Source organism: Herpailurus yagouaroundi, unplaced genomic scaffold (assembly GCF_014898765.1).
Source record: "Herpailurus yagouaroundi ecotype Mexico unplaced genomic scaffold, PumYag 207, whole genome shotgun sequence".
Classification (NCBI taxonomy): domain Eukaryota; kingdom Metazoa; phylum Chordata; class Mammalia; order Carnivora; family Felidae; genus Herpailurus; species Herpailurus yagouaroundi.
This window is the reverse complement of record NW_024412438.1, coordinates 3,884,246-3,894,572: the sequence shown is the minus strand read 5'-3', so window position 1 is coordinate 3,894,572 and position 10,327 is coordinate 3,884,246. Positions and strand designations below refer to the sequence as shown.

Below are 10,327 nucleotides of genomic sequence, written 5' to 3'. Positions count from 1 at the left end.
AGGGCTGCGGCTCCGCTGACCTTGAAAGGAATTCGAGTGAAGAAAAGCCAGTTCTTGGGGTGCCCGGCTAAGTCGGTGGAACGTGGGACTCTCGACCTCAGGGTCCCGAGTTCAAGCCCCGTGTTGGGTGGAGATTACTTAAATAAATAATTAAACAGAAAAGGCAAGCTAGTTCTTAAACAGAGAAAGGACTAGAACCAGGCATTAAACAAGCTCTTCCAAGACCGGTCAGTGAGTGAATGAGACCAGCATGCCTTCCGGGGCCCGAGAACAGCCGCTGGCGCGCAGACCGCCCTTCAGCTCACCCCTCACCCCGTCCTCCGGCCGCGGAGAGGAGCTCACAGGCAAGGAAGGTTACGGGCGGCACGTGGGGCCCGGTGAGAGCAGAGACGGAAGCAAGGGACGAAAGCAAAGGTGTTCGAAGGGGACAGACACCCCTGTGGGAACAGGACCACAGCCCCTCCAGCAAGGAGCAGAGCCCGGCTCACCTACCCGGGAGCGGGGACTTCGAGGGCCCAAGCTCACCCCGGGGACGGAAGAGCAGACGTGGCAGTGTGGCATCAGTTTTTATTAGAAAACCCCATTTGGTCAGAGCTTCCCTGACCCAGAGCAGAGACCGGGCATGCCTTCGAGAGTCCCTCGGCCTTCACGTCGTCTTCCAGCCTCTTCTGGGTGGGCAGCACCACGCAGTCTCCTGAGCGTCCCTCCTGGACCCCTCGGAGTTCTCCCCGCCCGCCTGCCCGGCTCGACGGTGGGCACCCGAGGGCCTTTGAGGCCGGAGGCAAAGGAGGCGTCCCTGTCGGTACGGCTTCAGGATGGAGGGGAGGCCCCGCCCTTCACTCTGCTTGAGAGCAGACAGGATCCGGGAGAGGGTGGCAGGGGCGAGGGGAGAAGAGACTGCATTCGAGACCTGCTTCGGAATCCGGAAAGCACCTGGGTCTCCTGGGGAGGGAGGGTCGTGGCCGCCCCACTCAGTTCTTCTTGGTCTTGGGAGTGTCGTATTTCCTCTTGCTGGAGTACCACAGCAGCAGGGGGATGCCGATGGACGGAAGCGTCATGACTCCAAAGGCTGCCCAGTCCAGCTGTGGAGGACAACACGGGCCTTGCTTACAAGTCTGGATCAGGGCACAGGAGGGCCGGGGAGGGGAGGGGTGGCGAATGACGAGACGGGGAGAGGCAGCAGTCCCGCCCAAACTTTCAGCAGAACCTTAGCGGAAAGGCTCGTCTGACCACAGGACCACCTGTCTTCCGAGCTGTGGAGCCCAAGGCCTCACCTGACCTGACCCAGACCGAAGAGAAGCTTCTCTCTTCCAGACAGTCTCAAGAGGTGACGCCCAGCCCCACACGGACAGTCAAGCCCACACCTCCAGCCCCCTCTTCCACTCCTCTCCCTTGCCTTCTGCCCTCCAGCCTTGCACACCCGCTTGTCAGGCCGCCTTCTTTCCTCTGAGCTACTCCCCCTACACAAGATGCCTGCCCTTCTCTCCCTCCTCTGGCTGGTCGAACACCACCTCCCCCTGAAAGCCCTCCCCGACTCTGGAAGACTAGGTCAGATGCTCCGACACCCTGTCTGCGGTCTCGGTCTCAGCCCGTTTCTCCCGGGACTTGTTCTGAGCCCCCCACGGCCCTCTACCCCCTGGGAAGCGAGCGCGTGTCTCCATCACCTCCGTCTTCTGAAAGCAAAGCACAGAACTGAGCGCAGAATTAGGAACTTCACGACTATTCCCTGAATAAATACACACATGAATTTCCTCAGGTGGCCTGTCTTCAAAGAACGCTCTCTGAGACCAGACCACAACAGCGCTCCTTGACCTGCCCAGTGCGCTGCAACTCTCTGAATCTAAGATACTCTTTTAAGCCTCAAAAGAGACCCAGGACTCCAAGAGGGGACTCCACTCGAGGCTGAGTAGAGAAAAAGGGCAGGCATGCGGCTCGGGCAATTGCGATCTCACTGCCGGCACCACGGGGACACAGGACATTTGCTGGCTGGCTGCGTCAGACACCAAAAAACACAGGTATGATGAGAACCCACAAACTACACAAATCTTCTAAGGAGACCAACAGCTCCCAGAACCAGAGGGCGTCCCTGTCCCTGGGGAATGGTACGGGCACTCGGCAGAGCTTACAAAATGGGGGGAGAATCTTCTATCAAACTCCCGCTGAGCCAGGATGCCCCCCTGTCCAGGGGCGCTGGTGAAGCCAACCTGAAAGGAGAAAAGAAGGGCATCAGGGCAGATCCAGTCCTTCTCACGTGAGGGGGGAGCAGTCCCGCCCACCCCAATCCTCAGCGGAGAGACTCTCGGGGCGCGGAGGCTCAAGACAGCTTCAAGAAGACGCGGAAAAGCTTCCGGACCGGACAGAGTTGGAGGATTCTTAGTGTGTCGCAAAGAGGAGTAAATCAGGAGCCAGGAGACACCCGAGGGGCCTTTTCTAAACAGGGGCCAGCTGTGCGGCCGCGACCGGAGCCAGTCCTCCCTCCTCAGGCATCTCCAACTCGGAAAGAGAGGCCCACCAGCCCCCTGCAGGGCGAGGCGGGTGATGGAACGGCTTGCCCTTGGCAACCGCTCCCCCGTTCCTCAAGTGGAAATACGCTTCCAAACTCACAAGTGATACGAGGCTCAAACGAAATAACGAGAAGGACTCTGAAAAGCACGAGGCCCCACCCAAGGGCACGCTGGAAGGGGGGCTGGGGCTGCCCGCATTCCTGCCTGGAAAGCAGGCCGAGCCCTGCAAACAAGCTCGCTCTACAGGGGCAGCCGAGCCTTTGATCTCATGTCTTTTAACCTGTCAAATACCAGGTAGAACCAGAGTCCCACAGTAGGCTCTGAAAACAGAAAGGACACAAGATGTGAGAGCTGAGCCATGGTTACAAGAGCCTGGTTCCACGTGGTTTATTAAAAAAATTCAAAAAAGCGCAGCGAGGCTCAGAGAATCTTAGGTTTTATTCCACGGCTGACTCCGTGAAGTCTCCGTCCTACTGTGCACTCACCACGTAGCCTATGGGCCGCTTGTACGGTCTTGTCAGAGGCCTTCATAAATTCAAGGCCTGAGCATTCTGAGGACCAGGACAGTGTCCCAATCTTCTCGGTGTCCCCGGGTCTTAGCGCACCACCAGGGCACAATAAATGTCTGCTGACCTTTTCATCAACCCATCGAAGGAATGTTTACTACTGACTTCCTATTACATGGGAGAAACGGAGAGACATCTGAGACGAGGTCCGTGGCCCGCGAGGGGCCACTGAGTAAGCTGGGGGTGGGGCATGGCTTGAGACCAACAAGTAAGAAGTACTGAGATGGCAGAGATAGACGTTCCTTCCGGTGGCCCAGACTGTGCGAGCTACTGAAGTTTACACGCGGTCGGCGAACGTAAAAGGAGACAGACACCAGGGCTGCGGCCCACGGCTGGGCCTGGGGAGGGTGGATGCTGAAGCGGGGGAGGGGGGACACTTCAAACAGAAAGAATGAGAGAGGGCAGGGAGGGCGGGGAGGAGCTTGGCCTCACTAGGGCGAAGGGTCTGTGGGCAGAACGTGCCAGAAGGAAAGCCGGAGGCAGAGAGCATCCAGCTACACCACCAGGGCGCACACGGCAGGCATCTTCCAAGCAAGGGAAAGGGCCGGCAACGGCAGAGACCAGGAGTGACCTGCCGGTGCCCTAGGACCCGGATGGGAAGGACGAGGACGACGATAAACTGGGCGTCAAATGACACGTCCCAGGTTAAAGCCAAGCAGTAGGTGTGGAGCGGAGGGAAGGCTACGGGGCTCCCCTCCCACCATTTCAACCGCTCTATTCTGGATCTTTATAACTTGAAACACATTCTTTCCTAAGGACAACATGCCCAGCTTCCGGTCCTTCTTTTTTTTTTTTTTCTTTTTTAATGAACTTATTTTTGAGAGAGAGAGAGAGGCAGAGTGCAAGCAGGGGAGGGGCAGAGAGAGAGGGAGACACAGAATCCCAAGCAGGCTCCAGGCTCCGAGCTGTCAGCACAGAGCCCGACGCGGGGCTCAAACCCATGAACCGTGAGATCATGAGGACGCTCAACCGACTGAGCCACCCAGGCGCCCCAACTTCTGGTCCTTCTTACCTTCCTCAGAATTTAGTGAGGAAACGCCCTGGAGGTTTCCTGCAAGAGTTTTCAAAGGGAAGCAGACCTAGGCCGCATCAGCTAAGGTCCGGGCCACTCACCACGACAGGCCCGTCCTCCTGGGCCAGGTAAGTAACGGTTGCCGAGGTGAAGTTGAAGTAGCCGGCCTTGAGAGGACGCAGGACCACCGTGTGGGAGACGTTGCTAGCGCTGGGCGGACAGTTAAGGAAGGAAGAAAATGAGGCTGGTGTCGTAACATCCTTTCCGCCTGCGGACTAAATGCACCCTTCACAAAGGGAGCGGTCAACACATGGCGATTTCCGCCCGCAATACCCCGCGATGACGCTTATGCAGACCTCTTCCTAAGCCCGAAACATGTGGGGTCATACGGGTCCCTGGCACACTCAACATCCAGCTTCTTCACGAGTACCCAGCACAGAGGTTTCTGAAGGAATATGTACTACGGATGGGACACCAGCCACGCTCACAGAAACCGCCAGTGACTAACCAAAGGAAGGCTGGAAGCACAGAGTAAGAACAAGAAAACCCCAAGGAGAACACTCACCCTGACCCGAAAATCTAAGTGTCTACGCCTTCCCGTATTGTATATCATAGGGCCTCATAACCCAAACTTTAGGAAGCTCCTTTCTCAAGTCCACGCTAACTCACACTCAGTCTCCTCTCGTCCCATCCTATCCAGGAAGGTGATGGACAAATGGCCACACACAGCCAGACAGACCGTTTGAAGGGACCTCATTGCGGCAATGTGTTCGTGTCATCCCCAACACCCGCAGCCCCCACCCCTGCCCCCAGCCTTTGTCACCCGGCGCCAAGAGGATACGGGGCAATCCGGTCCCATTTGACATTGAGCATTCCAGAGACAATGCCAAAGTCCTCCGGAGGGAAGGAGTCGTCGGATAACTCCACATCTAATGCAGCGCTGTAAGTGGAGGGACAAAAGTGGTTAGTATGTAACAGATACAAAGTTAACCAATAATTAGGGTGCTTGGCTGGCTCAGTTGGTAGAGCCTGAGACTCCTGATCTTAGGGTTGTGAGTTCGAACCTCCATGTTGGGTGGAGAGATTACTTAAAAACAAAACCTTAAAGGCAAACCATAAGAGACTCTTAAATACTGAGAATACACTGAGGATTGATGGGGGGGGTGGGGTGGGGGTAGAGGAAAGTGGGTAATGGGCACTGAGGAGGGCACCTGTTGGGATGAGCACCGGGTGTTGTATGGAAACCAATTTGACAATAAATTTCATATTAAAAAAAAAAAAAACACCGTAAAAAAAAAAAAAGGAGCAATCAGGGGTGCCTGGGTGGCTCAGTTGGTTAAGTGTCTGACTCTTGGTTTCGGTTCAGGTCAGGATCTCACAGTGGGTGGCATGGAGCCCGTGTGTCTGCACTGACAGCAGGGAGCCTGCTTGGGATTCTCTCTCCGCCTCTCTTGCTGCCCCTCCCCTGCTCGCGCTCCGTCTCTCTCTCAAAATGAATAAAAAAAACATAAAAAACAAAATCTTTAACCAAAAAAGTGATCAGCAATTAAATCTGCCTGCTTGTCCTAAAATATCAGAAATACAGAAGACAGATGGGAATCACATCGAAACTTGGCTTCGTCGCACTAAAGAATCTCGGTCAAGGACTGGATTCTATGGCTAAGAAGCACCAAATATCCGGGAAGGCACAGGCCTAACTTCATTCTTGCCCCAATTCCCGTGTGTCTGTGTGTATGTACACAGGGGAAGAAGGCTAAGGCTCGTGAGGAAGAAAAAAACCACAGCGAATAAAGTTAAAGAAAGGGAGCAACGTGCTGAACCCTGAACGCCCCCAAGGTAGCAAAGGATCATGTGGGTTCGTTCTGCCTTCGCATCTTCCTCTCCTGGTTTGACCCTAGTTCTTGCTCCTCCCCACTCAGAAATTCTCCCGACTCAACAAAGTGGCCGATGGCCCCGGTACCTAACGTGAGAGCGGGTCCAGAACATCCGCTCGCTGTGCTGGTCTCTGGTCCCAGCCGTGAAGCCTGAGAACCCCGAGAAGTCCCCCCGTGCGCCCCGGGCCGCCTCACCTCGAGCCAACATTGTAGATGTTGTACTGTAAGGTCAGGTCTCGCCCCTCCACGGCGTATCTGTTCAGCAGCGATTTGGAGGCCAGCAGCCGGGCTCCTTCCTCCGCCCGACTGACCGCAAGCAGAGCCAACAGCACGGCCGCCAGCAGCCTCATCTGCGGAGAGAAACGCCGAGCGGGGCGGGCGACCCACGCACGTAAGGGCTCCACGATCTTCCCGGCAGAGGTCCCTCGGCAAGTCCAGCTCGCCAGGGCCGCAGCCCCTTCCCCATCAGCCACCAGCGCGGACCCCGCCGCCAGGCTGCCTGTCCGCCCCGGAGACCCCGCCGCCCCCTCCTCCGCCCGGCCCCACGGGTTTCCGCGCACGCTCGAGGGGTCCTCCTTACACCCCTCCCCGGGGCCCCGCTCCTCCTGGCCCACATCCCTTTCGGGGTCCCTCCGGCCCGGCCCGCTCGGTGCGCCCCCTGTCGCCAGGAAGCCACGTCTCCCGCCGGCGCGCCTCTCCCGTGCCCGCCGTGACCGAGCGCCCGGCCGCCGCCACCCACGCCTCCGCGCCCCCCAGGGCTCGGCGCTCACCGTGCGCACCCCACGGGCCTCTCGGGGGGCCACCAAGACCGGAAGAGAGAGTCAGCAGCCCGGAGGCCGGAAGTGAGCTCAGCCGAAAACGGCGGTGTTCCGCGCGATGCCCCCTGGGAATTGTAGTTCGCGGCCAGGCCCCGCCCCCGGCTCTGCGGCCCCCGCGAGCGCCCGGAACGCAGCCCACAGCCGGGCTGCGGTACCTCCAGGGGCCGCGGCGGCCAGTGCCCTGCGGACCCCGCAGTGCTGGAGGCGGGGTCGGCGCACCGGCGAGCTAGGAGCCAGGGGAAAGCTCTTTCTCTCGGGGCTACCGGCATCCTTTCTACTTCCAGGCGACAAACGAGGTCCTGCATCCAGGAAGTCGCCAAGCCCCGAGCTTCGAGGTGCTAGAACAGCAATCCTTTCTTCGCCGGCGCCACCGCGACCGCTTCGGCTCGTGCGCCTTACTGTTCGCTGTGTCCTTGCGGTGGCCGCCCTGTCTCGGGTCTTTCCCTGCACTTTTCCATCAGCTGCCAGACAGACGCCCCCAAACAGCGTTCTGGACAAGGCAGCCTGTGGGGTTCTGCAGTCGTGAATTCGGTGTCTGCCGCTCACGGGCTACGTAACCTGGAGGCAGGCGTCATTTCTGTAAAGCCTTGGTTCTCAGATCTGTAAAATGAGATAATTCCAGCACTCTCCAAATGCCGGAGGTCCAATAAGAATATGTATCTGAGCACGTTTTCTAGCACAAGTATGTGCTTAGTAAATGGTAACTGTCAACATTGCTATTATTCTGTATCTCCACGGCAGCGTTTCTTCATTCAGCATGCATTTATTGAGCCCCAGATTCGTGCCTGCATTGTTCTAGGTACCGAGGATACAGTGACAAACAGGACTGAGATTTCTACTTTCTGGGACTTAACACTCTTGTGGAATAATACACATTTCCTGTGTTTGTTTTAGCCTCCCCTCCACTTCCACCTCCCACACTAGAGCTCCTTGAGGACAGGTTTCTGTTTTCCACTGCTTAGCAGGATGCCTGAGCACAGTGGGGACTCCAGGAATGAATGACAACTTCTCTACACACACCCTCCAATCTGCTCTTTGTTGTTGTTTCACTTTTATTTCATGATCATAAACTTCACTCTGCAATCCAGCTAGTCGGGGGGGGGGGGGGGCGGGCGGCAAGGAAAACCCGGGACCCGGGAACTGCAGGGGAAGCACAAAGATTATATATGCAAGCAGATGGGGGCAGAGGAGTGCTCTCCAGAGCTACACAAGGAATGTTCCTGTAGTTAAGACCAAATACAAGTCAAATGTATTCGATTTGTCCCCAGTCAGCACTGGTCATCTTCTTGCTGCTCCTGGACCCAAAGCACTCATGGCTTCCACGACGTTCATGCCCTCGGTCACATTGCCAAACACGATGTGCTTGCCGTCCAACCACTCGGACTTGGCGGTGTGGATGAAAGACGGAACCGGTCATGTTGGGTCCAGCATGTGCCACGGACAGGATGCCAGGACCTGTGTGCTTCGGGATGAAATTCTCATCATCAAATTTCTCCCCATGGATGGACTGGCCGCCAGTGCCATTATGGCGTGTGACGTCACCACCCTGGCACATAGATCCCAGAATAATCCTGTGACAGCAGGAAGCTTTGAAACCAAATCCCTTCTCCGTGGTGCTCAGAGCATGAAAGTTCTCTGCTGTTTTGGGAAATTTGTCTGCAAACAGCTCAAAGGAGACACGGCCCAAGGGCTCGCAGTCCATGGCGATGTTGAAGAACAAGGTGGCGTTGACCATAGCCGGGGGGCATGGGCGGTTCCCGGGCGGTGTTGTCTGTAAGGCCAATACGCTCTTGTCTTATCCATATCCAACCTATCGGTCAGGGCCATGTTCCAGTCCCCGCCCCCCGCGCCCCCCGCCCCCCCCACCTTCCCCCCCCCCCCCCCCCCCGCTCCGCCCCAGAAGCCTCCCTTGACTTTGCCAGACTACACTGCTTTTTCACAGTACCCCAGTTTAATGTTTCCCCCCAATTGTTTCTGGCCCGGAAAAGCTGCCTTAGTCGTGGGTGCTATTTCTCCGGGGTATACTTATCCAAAGGTCCTGCAGCGACACCGAGCACAAAGGAGGTGCCGATTGCTGATTGCGGGAATTCTTATTCCTTCCCAGAGCATTTCTCCAGGATTGGAGTCATGGGAAGTGTGGGTGCTTTTGTTTCTCAGGCTCAGCTGCACACAGAAGGAGTATATCTTCCCCATGCGCAGTCTAGATACCCTGCCGAAGGGCCGCTCTGGGTTCACAAGAGAAAAGGCTCCATGTTTATGTGGCCCCTTCGGCCTCTGCCCCTCCAGCTGAGCCACTGGGTCCTTCACCGATACACCGGGCACTCATTTACTGAGCACCTGTCATACGTCAGTCAAGCACTGTGACGGCCATGGTGGGAAGTACAGAGTTAGGGCCTGGTGTCTGCCCCCAAAGAGGTTGGAACCTAGCTATGGGGTGAAATATACCCAAGGCTGGAATGAGACGGCAAATTCAATGTCAAGCACCCAAACGAAAGAATAAACAAACAAAACAACAAATCAGCGGCTTCCCATTGTCCGTGGAATGAAATTCCCTTGTCTGACAGTCAAGACCTTTCACTGTCGCCACTACCCACCACCCTCTCTTCTTAGCCACACAGACCGCTCTCACTTGTCAGGCTTTGGATCAGTGCAAGTTTTTGCCCCCCCCCCCCAAAATCACTTTTATTTACCACCTACGATCACCAGCCCTATGCGAGTTTCTGGGTGAACAAACATGTATAAGACACAAGGCACACTTGATGTGGAAGAGTTTGAAACTGCAGGGGGTTGGCGGGGAGGAGGACAGGTTCGTGGCGCTGTCCTCGGTACTCTGAAAGAGATTAGCGTGGGACTTCCCGGTCCTTGGTTTGTCTTTTCATTCTCTTCGTTGTGTCTTTTTTTTGGGGAGGGGGTATTTTTGAGAGAGAGAGAGAGATGCGGGGAGGGCGGGGAGGGGGAGAGAGAGAGGGAGACACAGAGTCCGAAGCAGGCTCCAGGCTCCCAGCTGTCAGCACAGAGCCTGACACGGGGCTCGAACCCATGAACCGTGAGATCATGACCTGAGGTCGGACGCTTAACCGACTGAGCCACCCAGGTGCCCCTCACTGCGTCTTTTTGATGAATACGTTGCTTTGTTTTAATTCTAATGTTCTCTAAAAAGGCAGTTGACTCTGCCTCAGAAATCCCACCTCTTGGTGCTTTGGACTGTGGACATTTGAGAAGGAAATAGACACCCGGCTTGTGACAGAATAGGATACTCCCACCCACTGGTTACCACAGGGACCTACGTCCAGTGACTCTGCTTCGCAACCCCCTTGGAATTGCACACCCCATGTCCTTTCTTTCTCTAGGACCAGAGAAAACCTGGGAAATTGTGTGAACGGACCATTTCACCCCCCGGGACCCTGGCACATCCCACTGTGGATGGAAAGTCTCAAGACAAGGCGTGGGTTGGTGAAGACACATCATCTCTGTCTACTTCTCCCCATTAGAATCTATTCTGACTAGAAGACTCTGGCAATCAGTTGCTGAGGGAAACGTTTCTGTTGAAAGA

The 10,327-nt window shown here is 56.3% G+C and overlaps 1 protein-coding gene across 1 annotated transcript; it reads right to left on the bottom strand.

The window, feature by feature from the left end:
- Positions 1 to 553: 553 nt before the first annotated feature.
- SSR2 (signal sequence receptor subunit 2) lies at positions 554 to 6,820 on the bottom strand. Its single transcript, XM_040452676.1, has 6 exons — positions 6,727 to 6,820; positions 6,152 to 6,306; positions 4,924 to 5,022; positions 4,184 to 4,292; positions 2,127 to 2,204; positions 554 to 1,082 (listed from the first exon to the last, which is right to left on the bottom strand). Exons 2-6 carry the CDS (start codon positions 6,304 to 6,306, stop codon positions 972 to 974), a joined length of 552 nt encoding a protein of 183 aa, XP_040308610.1. The 5' UTR covers positions 6,727 to 6,820; the 3' UTR covers positions 554 to 971.
- Between the last annotated feature and the right edge of the window lie 3,507 nt (positions 6,821 to 10,327).